At 42.8% G+C, this 23,254-nt stretch overlaps 1 protein-coding gene across 1 annotated transcript in view; it reads left to right on the forward strand.

The window, feature by feature from the left end:
• SEMA5B (sema domain, seven thrombospondin repeats (type 1 and type 1-like), transmembrane domain (TM) and short cytoplasmic domain, (semaphorin) 5B) overlaps positions 1-19,041 on the forward strand; it is a gene marked incomplete at its 5' end in the record, with an annotated part of 83,586 nt that extends 64,545 nt beyond the window's left edge. The window contains 2 exons of the mRNA XM_010072686.1: positions 1,665-1,870; positions 18,886-19,041. Of these exons, the coding sequence (XP_010070988.1) occupies positions 1,665-1,870; positions 18,886-19,041 (362 nt within the window). The remainder of the gene's footprint in view (positions 1-1,664; positions 1,871-18,885) is intronic.
• Positions 19,042-23,254: the final 4,213 nt, after the last annotated feature.

Genomic DNA, 23,254 nt, shown 5'->3' on the forward strand with positions numbered 1-23,254 from the left:
TTGGAAAAGTATTGTAACATTTAGTAGAAAATTATGAACTTCCTGCTGTTTTTTTGGACCATCATCCAAAACACAATAGAAAGGGCTAATCTTGCAACAGAATTTTATAGTGTGGTTTAAAATATAAGTGTAGTCCATCAGTCTAATAAATTCTGTATATTCCTTACTGTAATTATGATAGAAGTGCATTACTTTGCTCTAGAACTCTATTGGTTTTGTTCTTTTTAAACTCAGGAGGATATTTTTTAACTGAAGATTAGAGGAAAGCTGTAGACTAATGGACAGAATTCTCTATTTGAAAAGCATGTCAGTTAAAATGTAAGATGACACCAAAAAAATGCTCACTGTGATCAGACTAAGAATGAACCTCATTTAAAGCCACTCTCCGAGTAGTCCCTTCCATTTCTCTTCGCACAGTCAAGTCAACACAGCAGTCTGTCCAAAGGAATTGACTTTTTAAGTTATTACAGGAATTTTGCCACTGTACTTCCCACCAAGCCTATGTGACTGTCCCCTGGGACAGCTGACCTGGGGGGGCCAGCAGTCAGGTGTCCCCCCCAGGCACTAGTGTCCTGTCACTCCTGTTTGAAAGACGACAGAGCAAAGGCAGAGAGGAAAGGCAGCAGCATTTGGAGTCATCAGGGATGACTCTTTCCGTAGGTGCTGTTGTCAGTGGAGATCTGCTCGTGCTTGGTTTTACAGTGGGGTTTGAGGCTCTCTGAGGTGAGGGAGGAATGAGGAGTACATTTTGCCTTTGTCCCCCCCCACCAGCCAGAGTTGTCAGGTAGGTGCCTCCCAGTGCCTGGGATGCACAACTGCAGCTTATTCTAGAGGTCAGCGCTGTGCTCCGAGGGTGCTGCTGCGATCCCCCGGGGAGAGATCTCTGTAGGAGGCTTTGACACTCCAAGAGCTCTTCTTTTCGAAATATTTGCTGTGTAGCTATCCTGCCAGCTCATGCCTGCAACTGGCTTCCTATCTTTGCAGTTTGTGGAGAAAGCCAGCAAAGAAGTGTTTTTTTAAGCAGTTTCACCCTCTCCTCTTTCCACCTTATCTTTCCTATTCCCTTGAGACCCCCTGTTTCGCTGTTAGTGGTACGAATACACCTCAGAGGTGGTGCCGATGTGGCCAAGGCAATACCGCCCTGTGAATAAGCAAGCATGCTGAGCACAGGTGGATTACACAGGGGAGGAATGTGTATCTCCCCCACCCCACACACAGTCGCATGGGCATTTTGAGCAGCTGACAAAAAGGACTTTACCTTCCCCTTCAGAGAAACACTGAACATTTTTATCCCCTTATTTCCATGACACACACATGCTTTGGAATCCATTAATGTGCATTGTTTGTATGGCTCATTCCTTTAGCTGCCAGCTTAACATAACCGTTTGGTTTCAATATCAATAGAGGGGAGGGAGGAGAGACAGGGAGGGAGCTTTGAGAAAACAATGCATGAACCTGTTAAACTGCCCAAGGCGGAGCTGCAGTGGGGAGAGTGATTTGCAGGGAGATCATGTCAGTTTATGTTAGAACATAAGACACTGGCTTCAACAGCTTATTAATGTCGATCCCGAGATGTCATAGCTCTGATTTGCACCTGTGATCTTGTCAGGAGAGGGGAAAAGGATGTTCTTTAAAAATAGCATCTCTTGTCTTCTTCTTTGCAGGTTTTAGTCTCATCCATCTGATTGCCACTGGGGTCTCCTGTTTCTTCGGGTCTAGCCTCTTAACATTTGTGATTTACGTGTACTGCCAGCGCTGTCAGAGGCAGTCTCAGGAGTCAACAGTTATCCACCCAACCACTCCCAACCACCTCCATTACAAGGGCAACACAACCCCCAAGAATGAGAAGTACACCCCTATGGAGTTCAAGGTAGGGTACTTGATGAGAAATCCCACAATCAGCTTGATACTACCTGAACAAATTCTGTGTTTATGTCATGGTTGGAATTGGGTAGATTTGTGTTTCTGTGCCCAGCTGTTGGCATTACACGTGGGGTTGAAGGGGCATTTAGCTGTACTGTCACAAAGGGGTTAAAAAGTCCCACTACTGACATGGGATTTTGCTCTGTTTCACAGTCCTGATGAATGCCAGTCTGGCAAATACATACCAAGACACTCCAGCCCATTCTGACTATTGCATGCAAACAAATTGTCCTCTAAGAAATCAGTAAGAGCTCAGTTCAGTGCATTGTCAGTGCATGGTAAGAGGAAACGGAGGGGAGGAAGAATAAAAATGGAAACTTCATTAGACAAATAGCTGGAAAAATGCTTATTGCTAGGCTGAGATTATGGAAATGCTTTGGGAACTGCCAAATTGGAGAGAATGAGAAAGCAGAGAGGGTTCTGCCCCTTCTGTCAGTACTGGACAGAACTTACCCCAGGCAGCCCTGAAGAGTTCAATGATAGCAGCAGAACCCGGAGTTGAAGCCTTAGGAGAAGATGAGTGTTGAAGTGGCACGCTCTGTTGGTATGTCTGCTTGCTAAAGAGAACATCGCCTGTTATCTGAGCAGATAGGACTAAGGGTGCAGGAGACAATATGCCAAGACAGTAGCACATTGTTGTATTTGAGCATCAGTCTCCAGGTGAAGTGTGGGTTCAGAGAACAGAGCAGTGGGATGGGTTTCACGTCACCACAGGAGGAACAGCCTGCCTAAGGTCACTTGAACAGTGTGGAGCATATCTGGCACATGAACACAAAACAGAAGGAAACTGCAGCTGCTTGCTCCTTTGCCTAGCCATGTGCTGTTGACATTTTGATTGTCTGTTTCTGATGATCTGGCCCAGCTTCTGACTGAGACCCAACAATAAGATCAATGGTGGGACTACTGCCATACTCTGAACTCCCTGGGTGTTGGGGATTGATTCTATGTAGGGATTTTATAAAGCTGGGCACAGGAAAATTCCTGATATGTGGCCATGATTTGCAATGGGAATATGCATCAGCACTAAGAGCTTGCATCAAATCACTTGAAAAGAGTCAATGTTGTTTTGGTGTTTTAAAGGAAAACAGTTTGAACTGGAAAAATAACAGAAAAGTTTGGCAAGGAATTCCTTGTGTTGGGCATTGCAGCCCCTCAGAGGATCCTGCTGCCTCTAAATGCAGTGTAAAAAAATGCATTTCCTAGCAGCATAAGGCTACAGTTGCATACAGTTTAGTAAGGGTGCAGCATCATAATGCGAGTCAGCATGGATTTGTGGAAAGTAAATCATGTCAAGCAAATTGAATTCCTTTTTTAAATTAAATAAATATTGATCTAGATAGGAGGGAAGCAGCAGACATATTGGGATTTTCTGAAGTTTCACACTCTGCATATACAGGTTAGGTAATAAATTATTAAGACAGGTAAAGAACTGGAACCTGACCCTGGAAGCTTCAAACTATGAGAGTAATCCTTTCAGTTATGTGAGTAGTTGCGGCAAAGTCGATAGGAAGACCCAGATGAGAAAAGCTTGCAGGAATAAAGAGATGAGCAAGAGTATCTCCTTGTTTCTTGCATAGCAAACAATGAAGAAAAGAGACAAATTTGGTTTTGTTGCCAAAAGCAGGCAGTTACAGGGTTGGCTTTGTGTTAACATTTTTTTCATTGTTTATATTGCACTATCATATGTTATCAGAAGATGGCAAAATAGGAAGAATGGTTAAAATTTAGAAGGATGAAGCTGTTTGCAGAAGAATCTTGACCAATTGGGTAAATGGATTATGAAATGCAATATGTCTATGCTGAGTGGTGCAGTGGAGTAGATTAATAACAAAGCTAAGCAAAGTTTAAGATAGCAGCAGATTAGTTAATGTAGTATCAGGAGGGAGCTGACCTCTTTGACAGATCCATCTCTGAATGCTTGATCTGGTGTGTAGTAACAGTGAGCAGCTGTTAGAGTGAGTCTTCTTTCGAAGGATGTAAAGAGCCTAGGCATTAGATCAAGTTTTAAAAAGTCTCATTTATTTAGAGGAAGGCATTAGCTGACTGGGACTGTATGAGTTAAGCTGGGGGGAGAAGGGGCTTGGACACAAGGAGAGATAGACCAGATGGGGCTTATTTATAAAATGTTAGGAAGTGAAAGAGTTCAAGTGCATAAATCTGAAGTCATTGGACAGACCAAAACTAAATGTTTAGGAGCAAAGGGCTACTTGCTGAGAAGAACTCGAAGTAATAATCTTTCAAAGTGGTGACTGTGGCAAAGAGATTTACAGAGAGGGTAAAATCTGTTTATCAAGTGAAGCCCCTTTTTGCTATTCCTGTTGAATATTTCCTCATGTTAATCTTCTCTATTGTCCCTCCTTTCTTAAACTCTTTCCTGAAAATGTCTCACGTAATACTACAAGTTTGCCACTCCTCAGTGTTATCTTGAAGACTATAGCATTAATGCAGTGAGAGGAAGGCTCTGGGAGCTCTGTGCTGTGTAATTACTTACAGAACTTGCTATTAGCCAGCTTTATATTTAGGAATAACTGGCAGATTTTTCTAAGGGTCAGGAGGGAGTTTTTCATGCCTTCAAGGAGCATGTGTGGTTTTATTGTGATGCTACACAATTAACATTCAAATTATGGAGGAGCTAAAACTCACCTTCTGGAAAATTAAGGTTGGACTGAGCTTGGATATGGGCCCATCTGAATTTAAAATGTGTATGTATGAAAGAAAGTGAAAACACTTGAAATTCCAGAGTCTAAACCCAAGTAAGTTTCTGTTCAGCAGATACCAAGAAAATTGACTCCAACATTTTTTAGGTAATGAAAGCAAAAGAATCATTGTAGGTTTGTGTGTGTGTGTTTGTGAAAGAGTTAATAAATCCACAGTGAAGGGAATACATGGTGTGTAGACTACTTTTCAGTATCAGAAAATGATAATACACAGTGACATGATGGTAGCAGAAGGCTGAGCATATGCACAAGTCTATTATTTTCCATTCTTTGATAATAATAAGCCTTCTGCAACCATCTTCAGTTTGTTTTCATCTTGAAATATCCCTGCTCTCCAACCAGCAGGTGAACACAGTAGAAAGTTTGGCAGTGTTACATTCAAATGTACAACACTGAATGCAAACTCATAAATCAAGGTGAATTTTATATGAAGGCAGATTTTAATGAAGGAAGTGCTAGCTGATATGAGCCTTGTTGGACGTTTCAGCACAGCAATGCTGTAATGCAGATCAGATGTAAAAATCATACATAATAGTGACCTATTGATCATTTAGCTGTTGCTAACTTGCCTAGGCAGTGTTTTGCAGAAGAGTGTTTTATTTTTGCTGGCTTCTTTTCCCTTACTGTTTTATTTTCTCAAGAATGCTGTGAGGTTTATTATTAGCTATTTTATCCATGATGTCTTAAAAGATTTCATGCATATGCATCTACCAGCAGCACGCTGATTTTGATTTGTTATTCACAAATCGCAGGGGAGAGACCTTTTGGGTCACCTAATAGGCAGTTCACGTTTCATTAATTGGTTAAAGTTCATACAGCACTCTGACAATATTGAAGACTCTGCAGAACAAGAGCATAATGAAATAAAAATTACCTGCTTTTCACATTTTGGCGTGATGGGTTACAGACCACCTACAACCTTCCTTGTACTGGCACGCAGATTTGTTAATAACTGGCTATCAAAGCAGAGAGGAGATCCTCTTTTTTAACATCTTGCTTCAGCTACTCAATGCCTTACTCATGTGAGTTGCTTATTAGAATCATGCTGATGGAAAGCCAGATGATCCTGCAGGAGAAGCGGCAGGATGTAGGGTCAAGGTTGAACCCTTGTGAATTAGGAGCTCTTGGAACAGCCACACATGGAGAAAGGGTTTGGACTCAACTTCTTCCTATTGCTAAATCCACCGCCAATAAAGAGAGCCAACATTTTCTTCTACACAGGATTTGAGCAGGCAAAGGCATCTGTACATTGGTCCAAATCCAAAATCCAATGGCCCTTGGATCAGGCCGGATGGAATTAGTAAGAAATGTAAGTTTGCAGGATGGTTATGATGATGATTTTGCAGATTTTCTTCTCATTCGTGCTGGACAGACCTCGCTCTGTCCTTGCTTCCTTAAACACAGCTTTAGTCATGAGTCATGCAGTCAAACTCTTTCTGTATCAATGCCTCAAATAGGCTGAGGAAGCATCTGAGCATTGCATCTGCTCTGGGCATCACCACTGCTCTGGTAGAAGCTAAGGGCCAAACACTGAAGTTGTGCTCAAGCAAAACAGTCATTTCTGTCAATGAGTGAATTTATTGTGGGGGAAGATGAAGTGAGAACTGAGTGTGACTTCAGGACATGGCAGTAAAAGGGGGAAACTAAATATTTGATACTTGAAGTTTCTTGGAGGACATCAGAACAATACACATTAACTTCAGTAGGACTGTGAGTCCTGCACTTGCCTGCAGTTTATACAGCAAATATAAATGCAGCTATCAGAAAATGGGAGGAATATTGAGTAGATCACTTGGGACTCTGTATAAATTAGAAGTTACAATGAATATTTTTTAATAAAGTGAGAACAATGCTGTTGAGAATCAAATAACAGTGGAGAGCAGACACACATACCCTGCGAAGAACTCCGGACACTGTGATCCACACTTCATTACTAATCCTGAATAATTCATGGCAATAAAATACCAATGTGGAGGGTTATGAAACAGAAACCAATTCTGTCTTTGGAAGAAGAAGCCTTCTGAATAAAACAGCAGGCTGTCTGTTTGGTGTGGCTTTCAACATTGCAAAAAGAATAAAGCTCAGGGTATAGGAAAGTGGATCCCCATATGGATTTTTGATGTCTCTCTCTTAGTGATGGTCATTTTCACTGATGCTGAAAATCACGCTTTTTTTTTATAACAGGGAGACAACCAGTAGTTCAAGTTTGAATGAGCTTTAACTACTGTTGAGGGCCCTAGAGGAATGTTTGTCTAAGTCAGCCTTGGTGTCTGGGGATGTTTGTTTCTCTCTGCCATGGAAAACTTAGGGCTTCAGTGTCCTATCCCTTAATTTGATACGTTGCTACTGCAACTAAAATTGGCTAACACATTTATTTGTAGTGATCACAGCACATATGCTGTTAGTACTGTGATATAAGCTTTTTTCTTTTCTCAGTGACCCCTGCACTGTGCATCAGTCAAGTTCCAGGAAGTGGCTGTAAAGTTCAGACATAAGCCAGCAGTTGATGATACCAAACATTGTCAATAAGTTATCAGCAGCCTCCCTTAAGTATTTGCTTTAGCTGAGTGACGTTCTAGAGAGAGATTCAGCTGACGTAATGAGCTGGAAAAAAATAAATATATATATATATTAAAAAGTAGTAAATCAGATTGAAGCATAAATTTTGTTCCCAGTGAATTTCATGTTTAACAAAGACTATTTCCCCTGAACAAAGTGGAATTTAAGAACATTAAGTACTTGAATGGTAGAGTACATATTTTTAGTGCTTACAATGAGTATGGTATTATTTGAAAAAGAATAGTAGGGGCAGGGGGTTGTATTGGCAAAGGAGCATTGTGCCCTTTCTTATATGATCCTGCAGTTGCAAATTTCACTTCAGGGGACTCTCAATTTACATAATGCCTGCTAGGAAGGGAAAGCAGGAAAGCTTACTGATGGGGAAAAAAGGATTAAGTGGTGCATCTCAGTCAAAGACTATTAGTGTCTTTTCTCCCCCCTTATATCGTTGGGTTGAGTCAAATCAAGCAGTCAAGCATGCCTGGAGGTGTGGCTGTCCCGGGATGACTGTGTCCGTAGAGTGATGTGCGTCTCTTGGAGGTGTCCTCGCCCCACGGCAGCAGTGGCTCCACGGGTTGCTGTGTGCAAGTGACAGATATCTCCCTCTCATAGATGTATTATTTAAGAATAGAGGAAACTGCCAATTTGTATCTGAATGTTTCCTTGCTCCTGCTCCCTCTGGGATGCTAAGCAGCTGCTCACCGTGGTCCCCCAATGGAAACTGGTCGCCACTGCATCTGCTCCTCATGCAAACCTCTCATAACTGCACAGGGCGGTTAGTGCTCACTGTGGAGTGGGAATCCACATTGTTCCTGCTTCCCCACCATTTTGAGAGAGTCCAGCTTCTGGAATGACTTTTTGTTTCCCTCTTTAGGCCATTTTGAGAAGTGTTAAGACACGCTGGGGGTAGATGCTTCCTATTCATCCCATCATGTTTTTCTCTGTTGACTCAGCCTTCTCTCCTCGTGTGACCAGGTGTATCCTCCACAGCCGGGTCAGGGATATGGTCCATGTTCTGCCTTCTTACAGGTTGGGCTAGTCATCATGGGTGCTCACATGAGCCTTTCTTTGGGGTTGTATTACTGCAGCTGTGATAGCCTGTGGATGCAGGCAAGACAAGTTTGTAGGCAGACAAGTTTTGGTTTGTTTTGTTTTTAATTAGATCAATGAGTACAGCTGGGAAAAGCTGGCAGGGTTTTGAACATGTGAGCTGCTATTTCAGACCTGAAGACAGACAGATGTGTTCAAAAGTTTATCTGATTTTTCCAGCTACAGTAATTGATCTGATAATTGATATTAGCTTTTTCTTGCAATTTTTGCCTTTCCTAATTTCTCTGAAGTTGACAAGTATCTGCTCCCACCCACCCACCTGTGCTGGAAGAAGGAGAATTAAATGAAGAAGAAGTGCAGGAATGGGAATAACAAAATTGCACTGCACTGACTGCTGTGTATTTACATGACTTTCCTCTGTCAGAAAAGGAATATTTCAAATGCACCCCAGCCTCATTTGCTAAAAGTTAATGGTTCTCCCTTGGTCCAGGTGCCTGAAGTGGTTCTTCCCTCCTTGTCTCCTCGGAGCTCTGTCTGGCAGTGTCATGTGCATTAGCTGAACTGGGAAATCCTCAGTGCCACCAAGACGTGCAGGAGAAGTTAATTATGTGTTTGCAGAAGGGTTTAAAGGGAGCCATGAAAGAGGCAGTGAGCTAAAGGAAAGGGAAAGGATAATATTAGACAAACAATAAATATCAGAAAACATATAACCTTTGTGGTACACTTGGAGGGGAGCTGCCTCGCTATTCATCTAGAATAGCTCCACTAGCGAATAATGGATTTTTAAGTAGAATTATAAAGAAATCTCACTGCATACATACAAAATAAAGATAGCTGTGTCAGTATGGAGATCTAGAGCTCAATGTTCAGAATGTGTTTGGCAGCTCTGAGAGAGGACAGCCAAAATACCTGAGCTGCTTTTTCCTGAACCATGACCACCCTGTCCTAAAGAGCAATTGAGATGTCTGGGCTGCTCAAGATGTGCTGGCTGCTGCCACTGCACAGGCTGCAGCAACGCTACGTCCATTGCCACCTTTCCCTAGTGCATCATTTCTATATGCACGATAGGTTTGACACAGGGTAACCAGGAGTAGCTCTGCCTGCATTCCCCTATAGCTGGAGGAATCCTAATTAAGTCAGCTCTAACATCGTCCTGAGGTGTGGCACAAAGCTCGTGAATAAAGGAAAGAACTGAAAATGTGTGAATGAAGGAATCTAGATGGACTGTGTCCCAGAGTCTGTGAGAACCAGCTAACGAACAACTCCAATTACCTTTATAAATATCATGGATCTTGGGAAAACCCCCAGTGCCATGAAATGCAAAGGTAATACAAAAGTGTTTGTAAGAAGCAGGCCAATTTCCTCCCAGCTAATTGAGTCACTGTTAAGCTACCAAAGTCCAATGTACTGAAGTCACACAAGTAGCTCCAGTAACTCTGTGTGGGAAATGCCAGTTGGATTTGGGAATAAGAGAAACTATCTGTAATCATACAGGGCCACAAGCAATAGAGTACGCCCATTCAACAAAGCATATCAATGGGGTGTTAAGTCCCACTTGGTCTTTAAAATTTGGCAGAGTTGGGGACATACTAAAGAGTGAAACCCAGAGAAACAAATGGGATTGACTCAACTGTGCTTTCAGTTACAGCGATGGAAGCTCATTGAAACAAATGTGTGTCAGTGTTAATATGCAGGCAAATCTCAATTAATATTTGAGAGGCAACGTGTCACATACCCTGATGAAAGGAGAGGTGGTTGGGCTGAACTGATAGCTGAGCCAGGACCTAATACTGAGCAGGAAGAAATCAAACACGATCACTTTTTGCACAATTTCAGCATTTGAGGATGAAGGCAAAGCACGAGAATGAGCTGCGTAAGGGCAGATTTTCGTCTGGTTAAAAAATGTGGTTTCACTGGTCCATACACCTAAAGAAGAGGATAGTATTGCTGTCTTAAATAATCTTGTGATGTGTAAGTAGAAATTGGCTTGGACAGGAACACTGCTGCAGAGATTGAAACCTGGCTAATGGACTGTGAACATTGGGCAATCATTAACGGGAACATATGGGGCTATGGGGAGGAGTTGTTTGGGGCACTGCAAGCAGTAACGCTAGGTTTGGTTTTATTTAGTATCTTCATTAACAAACTTGGAAAGGGTGCCGTCAGTGTGTTAATTAAACTAGCAGAAGATATTAAATTGGGAGGTGTGTCAAAAAACAGCCACTGCTATAGAAATAATGGAAAATGACCTGGGGAGGTTATAAATGTAGAGAGGAAATAACAAGGTGAGATGCAGCATGGAGAGAACACACAGCAATCTTTAGGAAAATAATCAAAAAGCAGCCATTTAGAGGGTAGGAGATACTTGGAAAGCAATAAGACTGTAAGAGGCTGAATGGAGTTAGCAGATGGCAAATTAGGCCGTTTTTTTACTTTTATTTCTATTTTTACTACTTTTTTTTTTAATTTTTTTTTTTTTTGCACCACTGCAGTTACACCTTTGCATTTCCCAGTCTAAGTGTAGCGCTGTGGGCTGACACCAGGCTGCATGACTTGCATTGGTAATTCACCAGAACAAGCAGCATTGAGGCCACCTGAAAACTCCGGGCTGCTCGCTCCAATATGACTGCAGTGACCTTCCTCAAACAGACCTACAGCCGGACACTGTGGCCTTACTACTTACCATCAGTGGAAGCCCGGTCTAGCTCAGTTGCTCTAGATGCTCATCTGCACCCAATGCAGATGACTAAACTTGGTTTTAGAAGGCAGTGATGATGCCTCTGGTGAGTTACGGTGAGAGCATACACGAGGGCAGGTGCTGTAACTCAACTCCTGAGCCCCTGTAGTAACACTATAGGACACATAAGGGACACAGGAAGGGCATACACTGAAGCATAGTAGTGCAGCAAGGCGATGCTTTACACCTTCCCACGCAGCTGAGGTCATGTCTGCTGTATCCTGTGCACCAGCTGTATTGGGAAGCCACGTGGAGCAGCTCTGAATTCTTCTTTTGTGTCTGGACGCCACGTCATGGGTGATACCAGCAAATTACTGGCAAGCCAGGGATAAATAGTAAGCTTTAGGCTAAACACCTGCACTTGCCAGTGGGAAGATTTCCATCAACTCCACGGACTTCAGTTTCCAGTTCAGAAAAATACTTAAACCTGGATTTAGCTCTAAGTATGGACTCACTTCAGTTTGCCTTGCTATTACACACAGGGTGTTTTGTCATCTTACTCGTGCTTAAAGTCAGAGATGTGCCAAAGCATCTTTCTAACAATGGTCTTTTATGTTGCCAACTCTGAAGGTTTTTATAAGTTAAAAATGGCAGTAATATAACTTCACTGCCTCCTAAGTATAAGGATAAAATAGCTATTTTCAAACAGCTATAGAAAACTGTAGCTATTCATTTTCTTATCATTAAATGTTAGTTCCATTGTCAGCCCGAGCACATCTACAGATGCTGCCATCATTTGGAGGTTGTTTAATTTATTTACCAATAGCAGTGAACAAAGAATTTCCAGTCTAAAAGTATGGTAAGCTTCCATCCAAAAAGAACATGCAATCATAAGTTTAGTGTCCCAGTGGGACTTTTTTTTTAATCTCTTTTTGAGAGGAAAAACCTTCTTATGTAGAAAATAGGTTTATCATCTGCACATCCACACTTCACTGTAAATCCTGCAAAGAGCCTTATTGAATTCATCAGAAAAAACTCAACACATAAACCCTGGCCACTGGTACCTTTTGCATCCGTGTAGGCAGAGCTCAAGAGATTTTATAAAAGCATCAGGTGAGATAGCTTGTTTAGTGTAAGACACTAAGCAAATTTTTAAGAAAGATCAGAAAGAAGAATCATTAAAGTCTTAAAAATCACTCTTAGCTTGCAGTAGATATGTGGGTCTCATAAGGTCTTTTTGGCAACTTTCCATCTTTGCAGGGTGATTTGTAATACATAGCTCGACAGGCACAGCGGTGTCGTGGCATCCGCTGGATCAGAAGAAAGGGAGTGTGTGGGTGGGCCAGACGTCATTTATTTTCCTCGTGTCAATTATTGCCAAAAGAGGTTATTTTAGTTGTATGGTTTATTTTGTTGAAACATAATTATTATGGTAATTATTTCCAAATTTACTGGTTATTGTTAATTCTGAGATCTCTGCCTTGGTACTTCCAGAGATGTACAAGTTGTGGGAAATGTTTCATAATATTAATGTATTTCTGCAACCCTAAGTCATTTGGCTGATGTTCCTAGAATACAGAAAGTAACATCCTTTAACAGGAAGCCATGGCTAGCTCCATAAAACAGCTGATCTGCATTGAAAAGGCCTTTTGCTCAATCTGATTTCACTACAAGAAACGACTTAAAAAGAGGACAAAATGTTGGATCTTGTCTTCCTTACATCATTGCACAATTCCCTTATCCCACCATTTTCCTGGGGGATGAGGGGGAGTAATGGCAATCCCACTGTTGCTACACGAAGTCTGTTGGATGATGTTCCAAGGAAAGCTGGAAATGCTACTCCAATTCTTTTAGGGTTAATTATGTGACTGAGTTCAGTGGGAGTTTCATCCCTGATTTTTGCAGAGGCAGGATGCAGGATGCACAAGGGCTTCATTTGGATATTGCTGAGAGGAATGGGTTGACTACAAATTTGCTCTTGGCTACTTGGACCCTGATTTTAGACCTTCACCTGTGTCAGCAGTGACTGGAGTTGTTACCCTTGGTTCCTTAATGCCTGAGCTCACTTTGTGAGGAGGGAGAGGGGAAGTTGTTCTTTGTAGTATGCCAGGATGTTCAACATTACAAACAAACTTGCAAGATGGAAACTTTCAAGTCTGCAGCCAGCCCTGGCACAGAAACACATCTCTGATGAGTCATGGCCATTGGAAAGCTGCATGCTGTGTTGTTCAGCCTCTTCAGGGGTTCAAGTGGTGATAACTTAACCGTAAATGCTAGACAGAGTGGTTTTAAGCTGCCCAGGAAAGTCACACAAATTTTTTTTTTTTTTTTTTTACCTTTTTAAAGAGGAAAGTGTCATATGAGTGGGAGGTGGAGGAACTGAAATAACCCCTGTCAACAGAGAAATAGTGGAGAATCTGGGAGGTTGGGGGAAATTGCCCTTGCTCACTGCCTTCCTGGGGACTGTGGTGCTGTGTAGCTGGTGAAGATTAACCTACAGAACTCTTGGGAAACTTGCTGACTGTTCCTCCACATTACCCCCAGAACAGAAAAGATCTGGATGAGAAGATTTAAGAAATCTTGTCATTGCGTATCACCCTGTGTGAACTACTTTACAGCCTTTATTTTGGTATTAGTTATATGTGTATCACATGCTTTTAGAAGCATCCTTTTCATTTTAGCTTCTCAAAAACTATATGGAATTCCTTTTAATAGGGGGTGGGGAGATGTTCATCCCCTTTTAAAATCAAGTTTTGAATTTTTTGTGATTGTTTATTGAAAATTGAAACATCTGATCCATTTATGCATGCAAGAAATGTTTGTACAGCTTGTACATGCAGCTGTAGGATGGGAGTAGTACTGAAAGTCCCGTACTGTTACGCATGAAGATGTTTTGATACCTCTGGGAGAATGTAAGCAAGTAGGTCAGTAGATTATGACTTAATGATTTGGAGCAGAGGCAGAATTTGGGGGAGTAGCGGCAAGGCATTGCTGGGGAAAAAGTAACAAACAGAAAATCTGAATGATGACTTAAGCTAAAAATATCAATGGAGAAAGCTGAACAAAGTTGTTGTGATTGTGGCACAATGCAGTCATGTTTAACACATCCAACACTTGGCTCTACCTTGGGAGAAACAGCCTGCGAGTGTGTGTCAGTGTTTTGCCCCTGGTACGAATACCAGGGGGCAGAGCAGCACACAAGGGGGATACCTATAAACTTCCCCCCCGGACTCTTCCAGTTCTAATTGCTAATACAATAGCAAGAGTGATAACAAATTGTTTATATGTTTCTATAAATATTGAAATACTTAGGATTCTGTTGTGCTTGGCATAGACATGCAATTCACTGGCAACAAGGCTGGACCTTCTGATCAGTTGGCAGATCCCATATAATGGAGAAAGCTGTTGCTGTTTTACATGCTCTTAAAACCGTATCCATCTTGGCCCCTCTGAAAATATTCCTGCTTGACAAAGCAGAGTTCCTGGGTCAGATAATTTTTTTATATATATATTAGTCATATGCCAATGCAACATAATATAAGGTCTTTTAAAGAAAGCAGTTGAAGTTGAGCCTGCTTTTGAGTGATCCACTTGGTTGGGTTGGTGCATGCTGGTGGCTTACCTTTTGCTGACAGGTTCTTGTATTGAGGTCAGTGGTGAACAGACCAAAAGAAACAAGTGATATCAAATATGCCAGGATGGCATGGCTCATACTTGAAGGGAGGAAGTACGTAAAAGTATTTGATTAATGCATCTTGAGTTTCTAATTATTAGTGAAATGGAGCACTTAGTAAGCACATCCCACAGATTTTCATGTTTGCTCCGGGTCTGGCCTCACTTTTGCATGGGGAATGTTGTGCTTACACAACTACCAGAAGCTTCTTTCTTTTCAAGGCAGGATAGGACCAAAATGAGGGCCTGAAATGTTACCCTAAGTGTTCAAAATATACTGTGTGTATGGCACAGAGATTTTACACCAAGTGATGTTTCAGCAGTAGACATTGATGAGGCTTTTGGTCTTTTATGATCCTGCTTACTTAGCAACCAGTCCTAAGAGGCTGTAGCTGCAGGCAGAAGGAGGCATTAGTGTTTGATATGGGAGGAAGCAGACAACAAGAAGGGGAAAATACTTCAGGAAAATTGTCATCAGAAAGGTCTGGTGAGTGCTCAGATGACTGACACATCTCCCTGAAGGGTGCGGGATGGGCTCAGGCAGCAAAAGCAAGGCTTGCTTCCTTCTCTGAACCCTCTGCTGAGGACAGGCTGAGCTCTGGTGCTCACTGCACTGCTGTAGTCGGCTTAGTTACTGCAGCCACAGATGAGTCCCTGCAAAAGCACCGACAGATTGTCCCTTCTAAGAGGGCTTATTGGGCATTTTCTTCAGCAACCACTTCTTAGCCACTGTAGTTTTGGGGACTCAGCTCAGAGGTGGCTGAGGTGAAGAGGCACTTGCAGGACTCAGGCTGTGAGCAAGGATCTGGACTGTGTTAGTTTTTGTCATCAACCGTAGTTGTGTAGTGGTGATGACTCTTGGCCTTTCCTGTTGGGACTGATAAATGTTGTGGGCACCTATGGGTGCAGCAGTTCATTTTCATCCCCACAATAACTCCAGTGAGTTTGAGTTGTCAGGAGACTCTGACCTTGACAGTTTAACCCATATAGCATTGGGGGAATATCTTCCAAAGGGAAAGCCATTGACCATCTCTGTACTGTCACAGGAAAGAACTGCAAATGAGACCAAGGGTTAAAGCTTTGGGTAAAACAGCACTGGAGCCCATCTGGAGAGATTTAACTGCTCACCTCTTCTCCTGCAGTACCTGCATGTGTGTGTACATCTCTAAAATTCACTGCTGCCTAATTTCCCTTCTTCAAAATATCAACCGATTTCTAGTGCCAAGGAACCTAATCATCTATTTATTAAAATGAGATAGACAATAAGTTTGTGAGGGGGAAATGTTAAGGCAGTGCACATTGATCATGCTGATTTAGGGCAGTACTGCCATCGCAGCATTTCCGGAGACAAAAATCTCTGTAGCTAATTGCATTATAAATTCTGCTAAGCCATTTTCATAAGGTATTTCCCTAAGATATGAGCCCGCCATCGAAAATAAAACCTAAAAGAGCAAAGGAGCAGTTGTGGGTTTTTTTCCTAATTAAATATTGTATGAAAGTAAGACAAGAGAGAGGAAAAAAATGCACATTGTGTTAATTAAATGCTAAGTGTGCTGTAAGGGGCTTGTTTTAAACACTGTGGGACATGTTGAAACTCATACAGATTTGCCAACTGAAAGCGAAAAAAATAGAGTCCTGAGGTCTTTGTCCTCAGTCAAGGTGGTCCTGAGCCATCCAAGGTTAGGATTTGGATGTCACCAAATTTCAGCGGTGGTAATCCTGGCATGTCATAAATCTTTACCATCCCCAAAAGTGACGCAGATGAGGCCTGGATGCTGGACCACCTTCAAGAGAGCCCAGGGAGTGTGGCAGTGGGAATCAGCCTCTTCCTCCTGCTGTGGTGGGCTGTGGCCATGGGGTCACACTGCCTGCAGCAGGTATCCTGGGACAGAGACACAGGCAGGAAACTGCAGTTTTCATGTACAGATGGTGTGAACACCTGTGGTGTTTGCCAGGGAGTGATTTCCCCAAATACCCTCTGGTAGTACTTGACAAAGTGCATTTTTACAGGGGATCTCAATTGTTTTTATCAAGCTGGGTCAGAAGACACTGAAGCACAGCACAGTTAATTGGATTTCCCCAGGACTGAGCCTGGCTTCCTTGTATCCCAGCCTCCAGCACAAAGCAGCAGACTGTTGCTCATGCTCTTTTGGTATTTCTTTGGGTGACTGGGAGCAAAGGTTGAGATTCATAACATTTCTTTTCTTCCTTCCATATTGAAGGGCACAAATTCTCATTCCTTGGAAATATTTGTCACTTTGAGTGTGCCTATACAAATTATCTCTTCGGCTCCTACAAGTGACATCCTGTGAGCTTGTTTTAGAGAGTCCAGGCAGGGAGAGATCACGGTCAGACCACGAGGAGGCTGGGCCTCCTGTGGTTTTCATGTATGAGATGTTTCAAGTAGTGCCCATTTCCAAAAAAGTTATTTGATAGTTCAGCAATTGGGAAATTTCTTAGCCTGGGTACTTTTGCCATAGGAAAGCCTTTCCTCCTAATGTCTGGTATGAAACTGAGAGTTGCAACTCCCGGGGTATCTGTAGCTGTTGGTCTGCTATTGGAAAGTATTATTTTTCTTCCTCCTCCTCTCCCCCTCCCCATGCAGTAAAATTATGTGATTACAAATAAATTGAGAGATAAGTGTACTGCCTGTGGTCTTGACTTTGAACCTGGGGGTAGCTCTGATGATTTCAGCAGTCACAGCTGGATGTGACTGTGCCCTGACTGTGCCTCAGGCAAATGCATAGGGCGAGACCCTGCTCATCGAACTGCAGCCTCCTAAAAGTTGGGCACCCACTGTCAGCAGGTCGCCCTGCTGCTGCCGGGACTGGGGCACACAGGAGATTCCCAGAAGGAAATTTTCATCCACATCTGTCTTCGTGCAAGAAGGAGGGTTCTCCTTGGCTTGCCAGTGGAGCCCCAATGCCTGAAGTTTATGTGGCTGCAGTTAGATGAATCGAATAAGGCTAATGGAGCTGGGGATTTCATGGGCTTGGGCATCAGTGAATTAATTTTCATCTTGCCCTGCGCTAGGTCAGGTATGAGCTGTTTGTCTCAAGGGGGAACTAAGGTAAAGTGGTTCCCCCAGGAACATCAGGTTGTGGCAGAGCAACCATTAGGTCCCAGGTCTAGTTGCCCCATTAGACATCTCCATCTCTCTGATCCAGGCAGGAGAGACACTGATGCCCTCTTTAAAGGTGCTGTGCCCCAGTCATGAGGATGCTGTAGCAAACACACCTAGTGTCAACTCACAAACCAAAGGAGTGAGTTCCCTGCATGGCAGCTGTTAAAGGTGCACGTAGGAGTGACACCGGGCAGAGATGCGTGTAAGACATTTAAACCAGGGTTTAGTTGGAAAAACTGTCATAAATGTTCCTCAGACAAATTCACAGAAATCAGATTACTATAAAGATGAGGGAGAAAGTTCCATAAAATTATTGCATCCCTCCCTAACAAATGGGATTTTGTCCTTGTGCTTAAGTAACAGCTGGCATAGCAATGGGCTTTAATCTGAGGAGAGGGGGACATCTGCTTGCTGGTGGGAAGAGTAATAGTAATTCTTGAAAAAAATAAAGAAGTGGGGGGGAAGAGGTGGGGGAGAAAAAAAAACCCATTTCTAAATTTTTATGATAAAAGGGGCACTTGTGGTTCTCATTTTTTATGTTATTGTTGCCAACAATTGTTATGTGGTTGTTAAATTTTTTAAGTCATTTTAGTTTTTCCAAAAGTGACCATGATTTGTTACTTATACTGTAGCTTACAGAAGTGACACACTTAATATCGGGGGGTCCAAACCTGGATATCTACCAATGGAGATGGAGATCAGGTAAATGCACACCTGTTCTTCCAAAGAGAAAAAGCTGCCGTTTGGCAACTGGTTTGAGAGGGAGCTGCAGGCTATAACATGAGCATTTTGGAAGAGATTAGCTTGAGCGCTGCCATTAATTGCCAAGTTTCATGTAGGCCCAGCATGGTTTTGTGTGACAGTGACGTTCAGACAACATACCATCTACCAGGAGACTTCGGGTCCCTGGAGAAGGCTCTGGGTTCTGGCCCTAGCTGAGCACAGGTCCACCCAAGGAGACCTGGCAGGAGCTGTGGTCCCCCGCAGAGTAGCCCCATAGCGAGTATGATGAGCTGTCTTGCTCTCCCAGCCGGAGGGAAGGCGGTGGTGCTGCAACAGAGACCATGATGGAGAAGGCAGGTGAGAGGGAGGTGTCTACAGGTAGAAAAGAGTAATTATGTCACACCAGTGCCATGCCTGTCATCTCCTCTTCTCTTTTACAGACACTTAACAAGAACAATTTGATACCAGATGACAGGACCAACTTCTACCCATTGCAGCAAACCAACGTGTACACGACAACCTATTATCCCAGTACACTGAATAAATATGACTACAGGCCCGAGGCCTCCCCTGGAAGGACCTTTGCCAACAGCTGATGATGGACAGATTCTACAAGACTGGATCACTTCCTATATGATTTTTTTTTTAAATTGATTTTATGGACCAAATACTGGCCCAGCCTCTAGATGTAAATATTGTACAGTAGGGTCTTTTTTTTTCCCCCCCTTGGTTAATTGTGTTTCTTGTAAACAGCACATCTCCTTACAAGGACAAAAATGCATATGGACCATTCTGCAGAGCTTTTGTGGATATTTGGCTGGAGATGGCTCTTACTACTGCAAATGTTTATGGCTGGAAGATCAGCGTTGCTGTCCAAGGCCAATGTTGTCAAGGAGGTGGCTGTGCGCCGGGCTCAGCGGCCACCACGCAGCAGCACACAACACACGGATGCACTCTGAGCAAGGCAAGAGGTGGCCTCCTGGGGCAGGGGTGTCTGTCTGGTGAGGAGCATCCTTCCTGAGACAGGGTAGCCATGGTGCACTGGATGACACGCAGCTCATGAGACAGGCCGAGCGGGACTCCATCGTGCCAACAACTTGAAGAAAATTTTCTTTTTCTTTTCCTTTTTTATTTTTTATTTTTAATTTTTTTTATGTTTCTGGAAAAAAAAAATGTAACTTTCTAGGGCAGTGTTCCCTGTATCTTCAACAGAATCTGTTCATATTACAGGAAATACTCTCTGCATCCTTCTTTGGTAATATGCAGTTGAGCTGATGGGAAACAACACACAAACAAAGTGCATTACCCAAAGAAGCTTTCCAGAATGTTTCCAGTCTTACTTAAAAGAAAATTATACAGGCAGTGAGACACTGAGAAAAGTAAATGTTGGAATAACATCGGAACATGAACTTGGAGTGCCTAACCAACAAAGACGTTTATATCACTGGAAAAAAAGATGTGATGGTTGCCGCACAAGAGCCATGGGCTTTTTTCTTTCTTTCTTTCTTGTTCTTTTTTTTTTCTGAGACAGTGTTAACTATTTTTGTTCTAGCTTTGATCCCGATTGCGTCTGCCAGGAAAGGCAACTTCAGAGGCCACGCTCTTCTTGTGGTAGATCACCATGCTTTGGGCTAATTTTTCCTGTTGTTTTATTGTTGCTTTTTAGTTCATTTACTTTCAAAGAATTAATAATTCTGACTTTGCAGGGGGAGGGTATTTTTGTAAGGAATGTTTCCATAGTCTGACATGACCCAGAAAGTCTGCTGCACATTCTTATAGTGTCTTCCAGTCAGTACTCTATGAAATAGTAACACAGCTGAGTAATGTGCATTGTTTGCCAATATTTCTTCAATTTTTCTGAACAAAAACAACCCAACAAACAAATGCTGCTGCAGCTATTGAAGCAAATTGGGGCAGTAGCATTATTAAACAGTATATCCAGCCTTGAAATGTAATTTTTTGTATGTGTGTGACTGTGTCTATAAGAACTGTATTAGTTTGATGCAGAAGCCATGTTGTCTACAACCAGATGTTTGTCTGACATAATTGTTTGGCAAAAAGGAAACTTATTGCTGGTGCTTAATGTACAATTACATCCAATGTGTTAGCAACGTGAACAAGTTCACTGCTGTTATCATTCAGTGTTTCTAAATATTTATAATGAACTCCTGATGCTAAGGATTTTAGAATGTTGCAATACAGAGCATGAGATAAAAGTACACCCCGAAACACGCATGAGCTCCACATGGTCCTGAGCTTGGCTTTGTCGTCTGAATCTTACTCGAGCAATTGCTGTGCCCATGCTTGGCCATTGACACAGCCGTGTTCCCAGCAGTCCCGTTCGTCTTTGCTTTATTTCAGATTTTGCTGTAAGCAGACACCAGTTGTTTCTCAGTGATGTTCCTTTCCTGTTGCTTGTTTGGAAGCCCAGCTTGGGCTGTGTGCTCAGCTCTTTCACGTAGGCAGCTGGTAGGAGATGAAGAAAGACTGTATTGCTCGTGACAAGGTTATTGCTTTTCCTCTGAGGAAAAGCCAGCATGGCTCTGTAAGCCTGTGCTATGGTTGGTTTGACCAGAAAGCAGGAAGAAAGTAGCCTCCCATTTTTAAATTACTTTGTTCAACTTCAGTTTGCAGTGATTGAAGGCTGCAGGGATATTGGTAATAAAGTGGGGTCATTAGTGCTGCCACGAGGACACCATGGCTTTCAGCAGCTGTTTTTCTAATTTAGCAGCTCATCCTGCTTCTGCTCCAGTCTCAGCGGGTGAAAGAGAGGGAACACAGGAAGGGAGAGAGAGGGAGAGAAGGGTGCCCTTAAATAGATGTACTCGCATTTGAAGCAGCGGGGTCAGGAGCTGTGCAGACCTTAAAGCTGTCTGGAGCAACCTGCTGCAGCCCTCCAGGTTGGCACCGGGGCTCGGCAGCCCTGACCCTGCCTGGCAGCATGGCCGGGGCGAGAGCAGCAGGAGTGGAGTGGGATCACCAGGGAAGCAGGAGCACACCAGCAGCAGGTAGCAGCACCTGCAGGGGGGCTCTTCTCAGGTCCCTAAACCCCTTTTGAGGAGTGATGCCTTTGTGCCTCGTGCTGTAACATGTTCACCCTGTCTCACTGAATTTCCATGTCTCCCTCAGCAACGCTGAAAATCCTCACTTAAAGTCGTTCTAACAAGTACGTTGCCCAGGGGTTGAAAATTATTAGTTTAGACTATCAAGATGGGATTTCCCAGCTTTAATTTATGTGATTCAGAAGAAAACGTTGGCTCCCAAGATCACTCTAGCCATTGTAAAATTAAGGCCGTCTCTGAGCTTCCCCTCCAGAATATTCCCTGTATTGACATGTTCTGCAATAATCATGCAGTGGCAGGATTGCAGCTGGAGTCTAGGGGGATGCGAGCAAGTCAATCTTGCAATTATTTTAATTTTATATTTTCCTTTCTTTTTCTTTTTTTTCCCCCCCTCCTTAAGCATTTTTCCATTTTTGGCTTCGCAGAATAACATGACGTAAAATGATATTTCCCCCCCCCCAAAGTGCCACATAGCAGCTGAAATTATTTAAATGTTCAGCTCACCAAGACAGGTCATTACTGCCATTGCGCTCAGGAGGTGGATATTTTGTAGGCTATTGGAGGGCAGATGCTTCAAGGGTGGTGCATGTAGTTATAGTTTCATCAAGCCATTCCTTCTTACCAGCCATCCAAATGGATTCAGCCCTTTTTCATATAATTGGCAATCACAGCAAGGGTCTGTAGGCTCCATTCAAGCAGAAAGTAGAATCCAGGAGAGAGCGAGAGAGAGCAAAAGAAAGAAATCAGAATGCTTATTACTCAATTAATGTTTGCATGGGAGTGCAGTTCTTTAAGGACAGTGTTAATGTGGTGTGAGGGTTGCATTTTTTATGAGCTCTCTAATGTGTGGCAGGTTAATGACACCATGTACAGCGATATTCTTGTGATCAAGGTAATTCGACAGCTTGATCATCAGGTCTGTAATATCTGTAGCAGCTTGAATTCCTCCTGCAGTTGGATGTTAAACTTGCTAAAAATTTCCTATTCCTAAGGCCATCTTACAGTACACTGGAAATGCATTTAGTTTGGGAGCATTGATTCCTACAAACTCATCTTGCTGTATATATATATTTTTATTTTTTTTTCTTTCACCTCTAAGACAGCAAAAAGGAACCCTGGGCAGTTGCTGTGTTGGTCTAGAGACACTGGTTCTCTGCAAACCCTTTGGATAGGATTCAGGTATCCAGTATGTAAAATATGATGGAAGTCTTACAGCAAAGTATGTAGCAGAAGCATCTTTAATTGGATCCTTCTTCTTTCTTCCTCCATGGCATGGAAGTGGCTGCCTTTCTCCCTCCAGGAGGGGTGTGCATTACGGCGTTATCCAGGCTGTGTTGTGCCGTTGCTGTCGGGCATTACTTGATCAGCTGTCACCCTCCAGGAATAACTTGTGCAGCTCACGAATAGATAAACCACTTGACGATCAAAGCACGGCGTAAGAGGTGCTGTTGCTCTAGAGGTGCACTTGAATGTTCAGTGTATGAGCCAGAGCTGCTCTTGAATATATGAACTGTACAGATACTGTAGGATAAGAATATGTAATGTCTTACCACCACTGTTCCTAATGCCTTACATTCAGAAAATGAGATGGTTGGTTTGGAATCAACAGTGAGTAAGTGTAGAGTCCACGTCTGATGCAGACAATTTGACGCCTCCAGTGTTAATCTGATCTTAAGCCCACCTGGAGAGAAAATTGCTGTCCACTGAGATTGATTTATTCTTTGTACCAAATGTAGTGGGGGGGAGA

The sequence above is a fragment of the Pterocles gutturalis genome, unplaced genomic scaffold (genome assembly GCF_000699245.1).
Source record: "Pterocles gutturalis isolate BGI_N339 unplaced genomic scaffold, ASM69924v1 scaffold24352, whole genome shotgun sequence".
In the NCBI taxonomy this organism is placed as follows: Eukaryota; Metazoa; Chordata; class Aves; order Pterocliformes; family Pteroclidae; genus Pterocles; species Pterocles gutturalis.